The 16,937-nt window shown below is 40.8% G+C and overlaps 1 protein-coding gene across 2 annotated transcripts in view; it reads right to left on the bottom strand.

Moving 5' to 3' along the window:
- Nucleotides 1-16,606, bottom strand: part of wars2 (tryptophanyl tRNA synthetase 2, mitochondrial) — a 37,853-nt gene extending 21,247 nt beyond the window's left edge. The window contains exon 1 of one of the 2 annotated variants that reach the window (XM_062971804.1): nucleotides 16,506-16,606. In XM_062971804.1, the coding sequence (XP_062827874.1) occupies nucleotides 16,506-16,550 (45 nt within the window). In that variant the 5' untranslated portion in view covers nucleotides 16,551-16,606. Of the gene's footprint in view, nucleotides 1-4,445; nucleotides 4,485-16,505 lie in introns of those variants that run through there. The other variant, XM_062971805.1, reaches the window with a different exon arrangement.
- Nucleotides 16,607-16,937: the final 331 nt, after the last annotated feature.

The raw sequence follows: 16,937 nt of genomic DNA, 5'->3' as shown, positions 1-16,937 counted from the left end.
TGGATTCGACCCACCGACCTTTCAGTCAGCAAGTCCAGCAGCTCAGCGGTTTAATCCACTGCGCCACCAGGGGCTCCTTTAAAAAGTCTAGGTATTATCATAATATGAGACCCACAATCAAAAGGTGTCCCATTATAGATACTTCAACAATAAAATATATGTTGATGGTCTGGACAGATTTCAGAGAAAAGTGATAGAAGAGCGGTGGTCCATGTTCTTGTTACATCGAGATTAGATTACTGCAACATGCTCTACGTGGGGTTACCTTTGAAGACTGCTTCAAAGAAAGCTTCAAATGGTCCAACGAGCGACAGCCAAATTGCTAACTGGGGCGGCGTACAGGGAGCACACAACTCCCGTTAGCGTCAACTCCACTGGCTGCCAGTTTGCTACCAAGCACAATTCAAAGTGCTGGCTTTAGCCTATAAAGCCCTAAATGGTTCTGGCCGGGATTATCTGTTCAAATGTATGAACCATCTCAGGGGTTAAGGTTTTCTGGGGAGGCCCTGCTCTTGGTCCCACCCACGTTGCAAGTGTGGTTGGTGGGGACGAGAGACAAGGCCTTCTCAGTGGTGGCGCCTCAGCTCTGGAACTCTCTCCTCAGTAAGATTAGATCAGCACCCTCCCTCCTGGCCTTTAGAAAGAAAACAAAGATGTGGTTGTGGGACCAGGCTTTTGGCCAGTAATACAGTGCAAAGAATAATCAGGAAATATGTGCTATAACAATCGGAATGGCCACGGTGTACGATTTTTGGACTGTGTGATTTTAATATTTATGTTAGGATGTTTTTAATGCTTTGTCTTAGTGTTTACATGTTGTACAGGCCTATGTTTCGTGGTTTTAATAATTTTAATTCATAGCTTTATGTCAGTGTTTAGTTATTGTGATTTTATTTTATTATCTGTATGTTGGCATTGAATTATTGCCATTAATATGTTGTAAACCGCCTTGAGTCCCCCAGGGGTGAGAAAGGCAGTATATAAATATACTTACTCGCTAAATAAATAAATAAATACAAATAACTGCTCATGAACAACTACCGAATTTCACTGCACAATAGTTGCACGCCCCTTTTCTCCTTCAAAAAAGGGGTGCGACTATTATGCAGTGAAATATGTGTAGCTTGAGAGGACAAAGATTAAAAGATTTACATGTATTTGTATATTTCTTACAAACCTGGGGGTTTTTTTTCAGTCATAGCATCAAACTGACAGTATTAGAGCAACCAAAAATGTCAAGGTTTGATGGATTACATTTCAAATGTTTCCAAATATCTGGGGACCAACTGGATTACTTTTCCTTGGAAAAAGATCTTCCAGTGGTGAATTTATCAGTAAAGCTTCCAATTAGAATCCTTTTCGCTGCATAATCTTCTACAAATTACAATCCGTACATCAGTCCCTTTGGACTTCTGCATCCAAGAAACACTTCATTTACCCGTCCACCCACTTACTAAAAGCTGGAGAAGAAAAACCTCATGAACACAATTTGTTCTGCCATAAGGTGAAGCTTTGTTTCCAGTACATCTGTAGCAAAGATGTCCCATCCCACTCTGATGTCTCCTCCCTCAATATCATTTATTGTAATACTGAGTTCAACTGGACGCTGGGGAAAGAAACCACACATGTTTCAACACAGCAGACACAGCAAATAAAACTTCCTGCCCACCATTAAAATGAACGAATGTTCATTTTGTTTAAGTACATATGATTAACAAAGCAGTATATCAATATATAATTTGGATGATGTTTCTACAAATTGCATTTTTGGTAAATGCTCAAACAGGAGAAAATAGGAATTATACCCATTGATTAATATACTAATTATATATCTACCTAGCAGGATGGTACACTTGAACCAAATGGTATTTACTTGGAGGCAGCATAGGAACACAGATTACAGGGGTATGTAAAAAGTACAGACTAACATGGAATTTTATTTTATTAAAAAAAAACCAATAGGCATTTCAAAATGGTACTGAACTCACTCACAATGAACAGGCTACCTGTTATGGTTGAGCCTCGTGGCTCTACTACTGGGAGACATGGGCGTAAGACTCCTCGAGAGTCAGATACTCTCGAGGAGCGAGAAAGGAAGCGGCTGCGAGATATCTTTGCAGAACCATCTGACGAGGATTCTTTTGAGGGGTTTACTGAGAGAATGGAGGAAGAGATGGTTAGCTCGGAAGAGGATGACATGGAATGGACTCGTGTAAGGGAGGATTTGGGTGCCACTGGCAATGATAGTATGGAAGGCGATTGGGGACCTTCAGGATTAGACCCGTGGACAAGCTGGAGGGATGGGACGGGATCCACAGCTGGGGATGCTGTGGGGCGTAGTCAAAGGTGTTCCAGTTCTGATGAGGAAAGTGATGAGGAAACGCCCGGGCTAAGGAGAACAGCTGATAGCGATGAGGACTTGTAACTGGCATAAAATGGGGTTTGGGAGCAATAGCAAATTGCGTTGGGCAAGGTAATCTGGACGAACGCTTGGGATCTGTGTGGGAAGTTTTCCTGAAGACGGGTGTGATTCGTTTGCTGACTACGTAAGTTATCCTGGACATTGGGCTCAGACGGCGGGAGGAATTGTGTGGGGTTTTGTTGTGCAACCTCTGCTTAATCTTAATAGCTTTGACCTTCCGTCGTCTTCTTGACGGACGCCATCTGCTTACTCTGGACTTACGGACTGAACTGACTACGGCCTCGGATTCTCCTACCTGTGTCTATCGTTGGAACTGGTGAACGACAAACGTCTGCATCTGCCTTACGACCTTCGGAACGGATTGGGACTTCGCTGACTGCTTCTGCCCTCGTCTGCTGTGTTTGTATTGGGAAATTGCCTGCTGTGTGGAGGAGTAACCTCTAAGTTACTCAAACATAGCTCTTGGCAGCAGAGAAGCATCTGCTGCCAATTAGTTGCATTCCTTTGAACTTTTTGTTCACCAGCTTCTGTTTGTTTATTCCCAGGCTGAAGCAAGCTGTTTTGATTTAACCCGGATTAAACTCCGGTTTAATCCGGTTTATCTTTTGAACGTTTTTCTTGTCTCTTTTTACTTTTAAGGCCAGTGTTTGCCTAGCCCTTGTCTTTTACGGGCATTTTTGGTTCTGTAACTCCAATAAACTTTGTTATCTTTTATCTTGTGGCGTTCTGTCTTTGACACTACCTATTAACAAAACAAAGGGAAATGGTTTTAATACTTATCAAAAATGCAAGAACTGTCAGCATTTTAAAAAAAATATGGTGGCAGTTAAAAATATTCTGCATCTGACAAAAGAGATGGTGGCCACATCTACACTGATGATTTAATGCAGTTCAATGCTAGCTTCACAAACTGTGACACTCAGACAACAAACTCTCACAAAAACATGCAAAGGGAAGTCTTTAATATGCATAATAATAATAATAATAATAATAATAATAATAACAATACCGCCCTATCTCCCCAAAGGGACTCAACGGTCTGTAGTTTGTGTAATCACCATTCAGACTACCAATGGTTTCCAGGATTTCTTGTGTAATCATCTGCATAGCAAAATCACTTTCAATACCAGTCTGAAAAGGAATTAAATTGTCAGTGTAGATGGAGTCTTAGACTAAAAAACTAGAATCATAGAAGTATTGGTGGATATTCCAAGGGGCAGCCATTCCTAATGCTTGCAATGCAGAAATATACAACCAAAGCCCTCATGACAAATGACCCTCCAGTCCCTGCCTAAAAACTCCAAAGGAAGATGTTCTGCCACAGAGTATTTCACTATCAAACAGTTATCATTTGAAGAACTTTTGGTGTTTTGTCTTCTCGGTTTCGTAGTTGTTACAAAATTGTGTTGCATACTGATATTACAGACTAACACAACAATGTCTTTGAATTTTAAATTACAGTAGTTAAAACTGAAAATACGTGCTACAGCAGGCATGGGTAAACTTCATCCCTCCAGATGTTTTGGACTTCAACTCCCATAACTCCTAACAGCCTACCGCCTGTTAGGAATTATGGGAATTAAAGACCAAAACACCTGGAGGGACGAAGTTTACCCATGCCTGTGTTAGAGCATGGGGAAGATTGATGCATACAGTAGACATGGGCAACAAACAAATATTGTACTTCAAGTACCAAAAAAGGAACCATCAAATTTAACACATGAGCTGATAAAATGGTATAAAAGGGTCCAGTCGGGAGAGTAATTATTACATTTTGATAAACCAAATACTGTTATAATAGAGTTCATCCCCATGGAGATTATTCTTAACTCTTTTTAAATAGCCAAAAATTATTATTCTTTTGTTTTTTATACCGTGCTTTTTAATACACAGTCGAGCAACATTCAACCACTCATGTATTTAACTGACCAAAATTTCCTCTAAAACTGAAATATCTGATTCTAGCACTAAAACCCCAAATAGAACACTGGCCTTCTACAAAGGTATCTCACTGTTTATTCACCCTGTAAGAGTCAGAAGGCAGCATAGCAGGGAGTTCAGCCTGGTGTTATGAAATCATGGAGCAGGAATGTGCCTCAGTGAAATGCTGAAGTCAGTATGACAGGGCTGTATGCTTAAAAGATGTGGGGTTGTTAAAGGATTTAAAGAGAAAGAGAGAGCAAAGAGCTCCTGATGGGAAGAAATATATGGAACCACGAGAAGATGACTCGGACTAAAGCGATCCAGTGAAAATATCTTATGCATTTTAGGATTCTGCACTGTGGTTTTAGAACTAGTTACTCTATCTTTCCTGTAAATAATATTACAGGTGGTGTCCTTACTAGGACATAACAACAATCCCCATAAACTAATTATATTCTGAGATCCAAACCAGTCTAGTATTTTTCCAGAAGAGATCACATAGGTACCAGGACTAGATATATTTTTATTTCCATTCCAATGTATTATACTTATTTTTCTGTCATTTTTACTGAATAACTCTGGTCTTTGGATAAAGCTTCAGACCTATCTGGTGAAACATAGAAATGTGACAGGTGAGGGCGTTCTTCTCATTTCACTGCAAGCCAGGAAAGTTTTGCAATTACATTTCTGACCAGACTGCGGATAAAGCACAAAAAGAGGAATAATAATACAAAGAATAAGATGGCAATTCAAGTCATGCTTTTGCATGCTTTCGTCATCTGCTGATTTATGATGACTTAATTTTTCTAGGTTTTTTATGCTTGCATGTTCCAATTTATTTCTGTCATTCTATGTCCTATAGACAGAAATACACCAAAAATATACAGAAAAATTAAGATGCAAATTAAACAAATGCTTTTGCCCTACTTTGATATTCACATTTAAGATGCAGTTTTGGGACTTCAGCGGGCAACTGTCAAGATCAAATGAAGTGAACATTTCTTGTGTTTGCAGCCTTACTTTTAAAGACACAAGACTGATCAAACTTTTAGCATGCCACTGAACTGATCTAAAGCAGCAAAGCTAATTCTAAATACAGGTGGTGTGTGTGTGGTTTTTTTGGAGTTGGGCGGGGGGGGGGGAATGAGAGAAAGAATGAAGGAACACAGGAAGAGAAGAGGGAATCACTGCTGACATATGTGACAAGGAAGATTGATGGTTTCCCTCTCTAGTTTTCCCTACTGTGAAGGCACACAGGGGGTGGGGAAAGGGACGAAGAAGCTGCTGTGCCAAGGACAAAGCAGGCTGCTTCACTGGAACCGGCTGAACACTGATTAATGAGGCAGCAGCAACTCAGGAAACGGAGAAGGATCATGCTTAGACTTACTCCATACTTTTACTTAATTATAATTTGATCTACAAAATTCCACATGGTTTTCATTGTTTGCTAGGTATGAATTTTTAAACTGGTCCCAAAAAGAGACACAGCTAAAACACACAAGACGATGAGGAGGCAAGAGGAAGAAAAAGAACTCTTTCACAGGGCCTTACTGTGAATTGAAGAATGCAAGTTTTTAATCCACTGAGAAAAATGGTGGAAACAAACCACACACAAGACCATATTAGGAATTTAACGTTTATTACCCACCTTTCACTAAAAGTGCTGCAAAAGCTGCTTAGCATTAAGTCAAACTATTTGGTATGTAAATATGCCACCCCTTTAAAATCTCTTTTCAGTTAGAATATTATAGTGTCATATTATGCATCCATACCAAGAAAAAAAGATATATATACCACACTGTTTCTATTTAATTGTTTTTTAACTTTTATGTCACACTTTTTAAACTTGACTAAAGTGTGGGATTGTTAGCCACCTTGAGTTCGCATGGGGAAAGGCAGGGTATAAACAGAATTAATATAATAATAAAGGTAAAGATAAAGGTTTTCCCCAGACATTGTCTAGTCATATCTGACTCTGGGGGTTGTTGCTCATCTCAGTTTCTAAGCCGAAGAGCTGGTGTTGTCCGTAGACATCTCCAAGATCATGTGGCCAGAATGACTGCATGGAGTACCGTTATAAAAATATAATAATAATAATAATAATAATAATAAAAAATCAGAAACTCCTCAAAGCACAGCAGACAAAAAACCAGTACAAGAAAACCGCACTACAAAACTCAGCCACTATCAGGACCTCAAGATTGAACTTCAAAGACTCTGGCAGAAACTGGTACAGGTGGTCCCGGTGGTGATCGGCACATTGGGTGCCGTGCCAAAAGATCTCAGCCGACATTTGGAAACAATAGTCATTGACAAAATTACGATCTATGGGGCCCAAATGATTCATTGGAACTTATGCCTCAAGTACCACCTCCCAGCAGTAAAGAACTGGTGGGATCACAAACCTGCAAAAGTATTGGAAAATGAGCACGCCAAGATACCATGGGACTTCTGAATCCCAGACTGATAAAGTTCTGGAACACAATACACCAGACATCACAGTTGTGGAAAAGAAAAAGGTTTGGATCATTGTTGTTGCCATCCCAGGTGACAGTCGCATTGATGAAAAACAACAGGAAAAACTCGGCCGCTATCAGGACCTCAAGATTGAACTTCAAAGACTCTGGCAGAAACCAGTGCAGGTGGTCCCGGTGGTGATCGGCACATTGGGTGCCATGTCAAAATATCTCAGCCGGCATTTGGAAACAATAGACATTGACAAAATTACGATCTGCCAACTGCAAAGGCCACCCTACTGGTATCTGCGCGCATCAGCCGAAAATACATCACACAGTCCTAGACACTTGGGAAGTGTTTGACTTGTGATTTTGTGATATGAAATCCAGCATATCTGTCTTGTTTGCTGTGTCATACAATAATAATAATAATAATAATAAACAAAGTATGGATTGTCGATGTTGCAATCCCAGGACACAGCAGGATTGAAGAAAAACAACTGGAAAAGGTGGTACAATATGAGGATTTAAAGATCGAATTACAAAGTCTCTGGCACAAGCCAGTTAAGGTGGTAACAGTGGTGATCGGCACACTGGGTGCAGTGCCTAAAGACCTTGGCCTGCACTTAAACATAATTGGTGCTGACAAAATTACCACCTGTCAGCTGCAATAGGCCACCTTACTGGGATCTGCACACATTCTTCACCGATACATCACACTTGGGAAGTGTCCGACGTGTGATCCAATACAACAGCTAGCAGAGTATCTGCTGTGGACTTATCTTGTTGTGTTTCAAATAATAATAATAATAATAATAACAATAATAATAATAATAATATGCTATATATATAGACAATTGGACTGCAACATTCTGCTACAATGGGAAGAGGAAAACCTTTCCACATCAAACATTATTGGCTTGAAAATGTCACTGTCATTTTAAAGATGGATAACAAGTCACATGCAGATTGCAATTGCATAGGTACTGAGTACTCCGCTGCATAACAAAGTTTCAATTCAAATTAAATTCAATAGAAAAGCCAGTTAATGATGCAGATTTATAATTACCTACTTGAGAATAAGCCCCACCAAACTCAGTGAGATGTGTTCTCAAATAGATATATACAGTTTAGGATGTTTATAAATCAAAATAAATCCGCAACTAAACTATATCAAATTATGCATTAGAACTATAAACCAGAAATATTAAAAAACTTATTTTATAAAAGTCTACTGCATACTTTTGAAAAGTGACTCAGATTGACAGAGATCATAAAGATTTAGACATTATAGGACTCACCACAAACACTATCTGGGATTTGGAGCTCACCTTTAGTTCGAACCAAAACCAGAGGTTTTACTCCATGTTCATGTTTCTTTTTTGCTTTCAGTTCTTTCCTTTCCTTTTTCCACTAATTGCTCCTATTTTTCCCCCTCCTCCATCAGTTCTTCAAAACACTTTAAAGCAGTGGTTCTCAGCCTGTGGGCCCCCAGATGTTTTGGCCTCCAACTCCCAGAAATCCTAACAGCTGATAAACTGGTTGGGATTTCTGGGATTTGTAGGCCAAAACACCTGGGGACCCATAGGTTGAGAACCACTGCTCTAAAGAAACAAATGAAATAAAATAATGATAGTGATACAAAAAAGGTTTCCTTGGGAAGTAACATATTATATTTTGTGGGTTTCAACTCACCAGTCAAAGACCAACTCTCTAACAGACCATATACTTTCATATGGTACCTAAAACAAAAATGGTATGCCACAATGTATACAAAATCTTTTGTTAAGAAGGGTAGAGGATTTAGCCACTAGGCTTGATCGATCCATGAAAAATTTGATTCTAAACTCGTTTCAAAACTAGAGGGGGGTAGCTTTTCGTTTCTGATGGTATTTCCGAATTTGGCCCCCCAAAATTTTCGAAATTAACGAAAATTCGTTATTTTCAAAATTAATACGTTAATGGCGGACGCGCATGCGCAATTCCCAAAAACAGCACAGAGGGAGAGGACTTTACAGGACTCTCCCACCCTCATTTTTTGAGTGATCTTCTTCAAACTTGGTACAGTGGTAGAACATATTTAACACTGATAGCTCACCAAAATTTGGAACGTTTCCCTTATCCTCTGATTTTTGGAGAATTTTCATAGCTTTTATAATAAACCATTTTTTAATAATTGCAGAAATCTGTTCCTGGTTTGAAAGTCTTATTTCCTGTTAAATTGGGTTGTCTTTACTGTGAAAGTCATTGTTCTACTTCAGAAACTTTGTTTTTGTGGCTGAAACTTTGTTAAATTGGTGTGTGTGTGATATATATTGTGTGTGTGTGTGTATATATATATATATATATATATATATAGTCCCTGCTTATGTGTGTGTGTGTGTGTGTGTGTGTGTGTATAGGTAAAGGTAAAGGTATCCCTTGACGTTAAGTTCAGTCATGTCTGACTCTGGGGGTTGGTGCTCATCTCCATTTCTAAGCCCAAGAGCCAGTGTTGTCCATAGACACCTCCAAGGTCATGTGGCCGGCATGACTACATGGAGTGCCATTACCTTCCCAGAAACACCCAGAAAATGGGAATCCCAGACAGGAAACAATCAGGGCCAGCTAATACCTCCCAACAAAGGATTCCCCCAGGTAGGAAGCAGCCAGGCTTTGAAGCTGCAAGGCTATTCAATGCTAATCAAGGTGACCAATTGCAACATTCACACTTGCCTCCCACAGACAAGAGTTCTTTCTCCCACCCTGGACCTTCCACAGATATATAAACCCCACTTGCCTAGCTTCGCACAGACGTCAAAACCTCTATGTCTGCCACAGATGTGGGTGAAACGTCAGGAGAGAATGCTTCTGGCACATGGCCATAGAGCCCGGAATACATACCACAACAGTGTGATCCCGGCCATGAAAGCTTTCGACAACACAACCACAGTATCCACTCAAGTTCATGTAGCGTGGTATGGACTGGAGACCTGTATTGGGGGGAGGGAGGGTGCGAATCTGGGCCCCTGGGAGTCGTAGTCCTCCCTCCCTCCCTCCCTCCCCGGGAGCAGCCGAGGACGGGCCTGGCCCACACTCCCTCGCATCCCGGGCCTCTTCCTCCTCACCGCCGGGCCCCTCTCTGTCTCTCCAGGCCTGAGCTGAGGCGAGGCGGCGGCGGCGGCCATTTCCCCCCTCCGTCTTCCTCCTCCTCCTCCTCCTCCTCCCCCCTCGCCCCCTCCCATTGGCTGAGCCCGTGACGGCCCTTTTGCTGAGGGGCAAAAGGAAAGGAGTTTGGGTGATTTGCAAAAGCTTTTTTTTCCTAACGAAAAAAACGAAGAAATAAGAAAAAACGGCCTCTCGCGATTCGAAACCGCGATATCCAGACGTGTGGACAACCAAGGTTCTATATTGCTTCAAAACAAACGAAAATAACGAATTAATAACGGGTAACGGGGAAATCGAATTATTTGAGCAAGCCTATTAGCCACATACAAATATACACAATGTATCTGTATTCAGCAAGTATGTGGGCCAGATGCTACTAAAGCCATCTGTTTCAAACTACTAGCTTTGGTAGGCATGAACAAAATTTCTTATAGCACTTACTAAAGGGCTAGCCAGAAACAGTAAGGCATCATGTGGTACCTAAATGACAAATACTTTTGCTAAACCTTTAAGGTGAATAGGATTATTTGATGTCTTTTCTGTTTTGAATACAGGTACTTTGTTCTCTCCTCCCCTCTAAATACACTACAGGTTTGTGAGTATCAGCTACACAGAAAATATGTCCTGATACAAATTAATTTCATAATTGAGAAATGCAGCAGAGTTGGTCCTCCATGTTTAAGGATTCAACATCCATAGATTCAACTACCCATGGCTTGAAAGTATTTTTAAATTTCCCAAAGGGAAAACTTGATTTTGTCATTTTATATAAGGGACACTATTTCACTACACTATTTATACTATAACAGGGGGTCCTGGAACCAGTCCCAGGGGATACCAAGGACCTGCTGTACATAAAACCAGACTGATCTTGCATCAACTTAGAAAATTTCAGCAAATGTCTACAACCACAAAAATTGGTACCTGTTGCAATCAAACCTTACATGACTGCATTTATGAGGACGGTTGCAAGAATGCATTTGTTAGAAAGATAATGTGTGAAACAGCGAGACAACAATAATAAATTATTGTGTATGCTGATTTTAAAAATTGAAGCCTGAATTCTTACTGCATTAAAAATGAATGGAGTCATTTTAGGCCAACTTAGTCTAAAATAGTCATGTATTCCAGCAAGTATGAATAAGGTCATTAAATACAGCAGTTCATGCATATCAGAATATCACAATTCATAAAATACTTTCATTTCTCCCTGTAACTCCTGTTCATTTCATTCCCTCCTCTCAATGTTTTTCTGCTCTTCCTACACATAACCTATTTATATTTTTTTCATTCACCTCTGCCTACTGATGTAAATTCCAAGTTCATAAAAGAGAGGCATCCCAGTGATCACTGGCCTGTACTTTAATTCTGCTCTGGATATGGTAAGAAATAAACACACAATCCCAGAAAAACAACTAATGTTCATAGTGAAAGTAGAGTTAATGCATTTCCCAGACTTTTCAGTACCTGGGGCACAATACTGAAGGCATAATTTATGATATATATATAAAAAAATTCTGCAATTATAGTTTAATTGACATTAGCCTCTGGTCTTCTATTCTCGCCTTTCTTTTGCTCTGCCAAAACTAAGGAATGCAACAATGCTCTCTAAATAATACTGATGCTTCTAGGTTTTTCCTCTATCCCACCATGGTGCTTCAGGCATCCTTGATTATGCCAGTAAATCCTGGGGTACGCTTTCTTTTTCAACATCATGGCAATACAAGAGTAGTGGTAGAAACTCAAGTGCTAAGCATTTTATCTGGAAAGATAAAAGAGCAGAAGACCAAACATTTTCAAACTTGTCCCATGACACTAGTTCTCTATATAGCTACAGCAACAGTTCTTGGAGCAAGGTGTACAGGATTAAAGTGTACAAAGACAAAATGAACAAGGGTGTTTGGTGGGGTAGTCCTATATTTCTGTTTCATTGAGTACTAAATTCTGATAAAAATGGATGATAAGGGAGCTCATGCAAACACATGCCTGAGGATATGCAGCAAGTGCAAGTTAAGGGTCCTCTTGGAAGAGAAGATCCATTACCCTGAGGCCCATGTACCCACACTCCATCGTACTTAGGGAGGAAGAGGTTGCCTTGCAGAGAATACTGATTTTGGAGAATCACACAGGGGATCTCTCTGGGGGCAGCACTCCACAAACATAGGAGGTAGACACTTGGCAAAAAATTGCACATAGAAGTAAAAGGAGCAGAAATCACTTCATATGTTTGGAGTTACAGAATCAAAATAAAGATCTCTCTGGCATCAGGAATGATACAGAACAGCAAGAAGCATAATAGAGCTTGTCCTCAGGAAATATGTAGGTGCTCCTGGAAGAGTCAGCACATGAAATCACCCTTGCCAAACCTCCAAAATGCGTGGTAGTGGTAAGGCCATTGACAAGCTCCCCATGATATTCTCACAATGAAGTAAATAAAATATAGGCTAAAAATGCTACTGTTAGGTGGATTGAGAATTGCTTAACTGGCCAAACCTAGTTGTTTACGGATGACTCCTCTTCAGTCCGGAGAAAAGTGAGCAGTGATGTGCCACAGAAATCTGTTCTGGGCTTACTGGCTGATGAAATAAAGGCAATGCTTATCAAATTTGCAGATGACTCCACATTGAGATGGATAGCTACTGTATGTCACAGAATCTAAGGTGGCACCGAATGTAAAGTGCACCTGATTTTTGAAGTTTCAATTCTGGAAAAAGTGATTTTCTTATAATATGGTTAGCATTTCCTCTGCCCGCACAATATCTTGTTTTTGTACTGCAATCTTTCCTGTGGGGGTGTGGAGGGAATTTGAAGACACCTAGGAGTCCTCTTGTTTGCATGAGTCTATTTTACCCACTCTATGGGCCTGTTGAGGAGCTCAGGGAAGCAGGAAGTGATGCTGGCTTAGCAAGACCATTAAACAGCCATCTGGCTGAATCTGAGGACAAAAACAAAGAGGGATGGCAGGGCTGTTTGGGGCTGGAGCCCTTCCTCCTCCTCCTCCTCAACTACTGTCTTGGAGGTAATTAAAAAATACCCCCTAAACTGACAAATCTAAGGCACCATCACATTTTAATTCTCTTTAAAGGGAAAAGGTGCACCTTAGATTTGATGACATATGGTAACATCCTAAAGAACCAGATCAAAGTCAAAATGATCTTAACAGATTAGAGAGCTGGGCCAAAACTAATAAAATTAATTTTAACAGGGATAAGTGTACAATACTACACATAGGAAGTAAAAAGAGAGTGTACAGATACAGGATGGGTGACACCTGGCTTGAAACAGTCCATGTGAAAAGGATCTAGGTGTCTTAGTAGATCACAAGCTGAATGTGAGTCAATAGTGTGATGTGGCATCATGGTTTTGAACTTTGGATGCTACTGACATCTTGAATTGTTAAGTGGATACATAGAAATAGTTTAAGAGAGAAAACTAACTCTATATATATATATATATATATATATATATATATATATATATAGTTTATAAAACAAAGATTATAAAAAGGACCTGATAGGCTGGTTATAATCTTATTCTTCCCCATACAATGATATAAGCTTTATTTTTCTCTGTATCATTATATGCATTCTGATTTTCAAGTATCAAAATTAATTTGTTGGGTTTTTTCTTACCCCATCCTTAATTCAAGGAGCTGAAGGCAGTATATCCAGATATACTTCAATTATCGAAGTATGTATATCCCTGGATATGACTTTTTTAATGGAAAATTTGGGGCCTGAGGCAGAAATAACATAAGAAAAATAATTAAACAGCAAAAAATATAGTTCTACAAATCTTTTTCCACAACTAAAAATACACACATATAAAGTGAAACAACTAGGTCAGATAAGAATTGCATAAGTAAACAAAACATTTTGAACCGTCTAGAGACCACCTGATATCTTCTTGCAACAATCATTGCCCCCCCTTTATTACCAGCTTCCACTTTTTGCCTGATTTCTACCAAAACCAAAATTATTCTATTGTGACATGCTGCTGGGAGCTAATAAAATAGGTATATCTGCCTTTCCTCTTTTTTATTTTACTGTACATGATGCTTAGTAAGGAATTCTGGAGACAACTGCTGTTTGCCTTGCCCACTGTTGCCAGGCAGGTACAGCCAGTGTCCAATCAGCTAAAGCAGAACCCTGCTCTTTCCCAAACGAAGCTGTTTAATGTATGTCACCTCCATGTCATTCTGTGGCCCTCCAGATGTATTCCTCATACTTAGACATTGTGACTAGAGTTGATGAAAATTGGGACACAGTAACGTCTGAAAGGCAGCAGCTTGTTTGGTTTAGTTAAGAGAGTGGGGTTTGGATTTAGATACAAGGCTTGCGGATATAGTGCCTGACGTTAAAATGCTCTTTAACCTTTTCCCAACCTCAAAAGTCAAGTCAACTTTATTTATACCCTGTCCCATCTCCCCGTGGGGGGAGACTTGGGAAACGGCAAGTTGCTTCTGGTGTGAGAGAATTGGTTGTCTGCAAGGACGTTGCCCAGGCGATGCCCGGATGCTTTGATGTTTTTATCATCCTTGTGGGAGGCTTCTCTCATGTCCTTGCATGGGGCTGGAGTGATAGGGGGAGCTTATCTGCGCTCTCCCTGGGTTGGATTCAGGTCAGCAACCCAACCTTCAAGTCATCTGTCCTGCAGGCACAAGGGCTGAACTCACTGCGCCACCAAGGGCTCCTGGCTTACAGCATAAATGGCAGCCTTTTGATGCCATACAATACACAGTGAAAATACAAATACATAATCAATTAAATGCATATACTCAAACAATAATCATCTTAACAAACATGAGAACAAATGAATAAAACACACATAACAGCGATTAAAAAGAGATTAAGAACCACTAGTGCAGTTGGGCTGCAATTCCCATTATACCTAGTCTACATGGCAGATAATCAAGAGCGATGGGAGTTGTTGTTCAATAACATGTAGGGATCCAAACTGAGTAAAAACGAAAGAGCAGAAACCACTATGTAACACACACACACACACATACACACACCATATATATATAGAGAGAGAAAGAGCTGGCCTGCTGTATCGACAGATTCTCTGTACATGGATTCAATGGTTCACTGAAGCCAACCATAAGACAGAAAAGGCCCTCAATGACAATTATTTCCACTTTTGCTGTAGAAAAACTAGCACAATACTAAAAGCCTATGGCTGGATCTACACTGTCCTATATCCCAGGATCTGATCCCAGGCAATATCTCTGTAGACGACCAATTCTCTCATACCAGAAGCAACTTGCAGTGTTCTCAAGTTGCTTCTGACATGATTTTTAAAAATCCCAAGTTTTCTGTTTAGCCAAGAGTATCTGGCAGTGGGGACTCACAAAATCTAGTTTAAAGCAGAAAGCCAGGGAATCCTGGGATCCTGGGATCTGATTCCCTGGCTTTCTGCTTTAAACTAGATTATATGAACAGATAATCTGGGATCAAATCCTAGAACATAGGGCAGTGTAGATCCAGCCTACATTTCTGCAGCCCATCTTCACAATTACCAAATGTTAACCCAGGTATAAAAGAACTAAGCAAACAAACCAAATTTCCAGATAGGATAAAAAAGGCAAAGATAAAAAGAGCTTTGTAAAAAAAAGAAAAGAAGAAGAAGCCTGTTTGTTTGAGGTTTTGTTAACTGAGGACCCTTCCTCACAGCCATTTTTTTTCCGTGTCAGGAGCAACTTAAGAAACTGCAAGTCTCTTCTGGAGTGAGAGAATTGACCGTCTGCAAGGACGTTGCCCAGGGAACACCCGGATGTTTTTGATGTTTTACCATCCTTGTGGGAGGCTTCTCTCATGTCCCCGCATGATAGAGGGAGTTCATCCGCGCTCTCCCCAGGTGGGATTCGAACCTGGCAGCTTGCAGATCAGCAGCCCAACCTTCAAGTCACAAGGCTTTAACCCACTACTCCACCGGGGCTCCCACAGCCATATAACCCAGAATATCAAGGCAGAAAATCCCACAATATCTGCTTTGAACTGGAATATATGGCAGTGTGGACTTGGATATCCCAGTTCAAAGCAAATATTGTGGGATTTTCTGCCTTGATATTCTGGGTTATATAGCTGTGTGGAAGGGCCTTGAATCCACACTGCCATATATCCCAGTTCAAAGCAGAAAATGTGGGATTTTTATTCAGCTGAATGGAAGGGGCCAACGCTGCTTTCATTGGGTGTTCCTGCATAGTAGGAAGTCGGACTGGATGGCTTCTGAACTCTCCTCCTCTCTTCTACGATTCTAGACCTGCCTGCCTCTCCTTTCCCCAAGGTTATTCAGGAAGTTTCCGGGAGAGGCAGGAAGTTTAGGGTCTTCCCAAGTTTATTGCCCGACAGATCTCACCACCACAACACACTCGCTCGCAGCTTCGCCAGCTCTGTGTATCTAATATGTGCCGGGGAAAAAGAGTGAAATATATTCATAGGCCACTTAGTTTGAAGAAAGAGAAGAGCCCTGCCTGCAAGAACGCTGCCTTTAGCTTCGCAAGAGGTAAAAACAAAGCCAAAGAATTACCCCAAAAGCAACAGAAACCGGGCTACCTGCAAGAAGTGAAGGCTCCGCATGGATGTTCCGGGCGCAGCCATGTTGGAAGGAGGGGGAAGCGATCATGTGACTCTGCGCCTGCGCACTCAAGCCCTGGAAGCGTAGGCATTAGAAGCAGAGGCCTGGGCAAACTTGGGCCCTCCGGGTGTTTTGGACTTCAACTCCCACAATTCCTAACAGCCTACCGGCTGTTAGGAATTGTGGGAGTTGAAGTCCAAAACACCCGGAGGGCCCAAGTTTGCCCATGCCTGGATTAGGCGGTGGAGCCTGGAGCTGGGACTTGCATGCGCCATTATCTCTGGGTCCTTCCAAACATCTGTATAAAATCCACACTGAACTGCATTATATGGCAGTGTGGACTCAGATAACCTAGCACCCTTCCAAACAGGCCCTATATCCCAGGATCTGATCCCAGGTTTTTTTGCTTT

The sequence above is a fragment of the Anolis carolinensis genome, chromosome 2 (assembly GCF_035594765.1).
Source record: "Anolis carolinensis isolate JA03-04 chromosome 2, rAnoCar3.1.pri, whole genome shotgun sequence".
Classification (NCBI taxonomy): Eukaryota; Metazoa; Chordata; class Lepidosauria; order Squamata; family Dactyloidae; genus Anolis; species Anolis carolinensis.
Note: the sequence above shows the minus strand (reverse complement) of the source record. Positions and strands in the feature narration are given on the sequence as shown.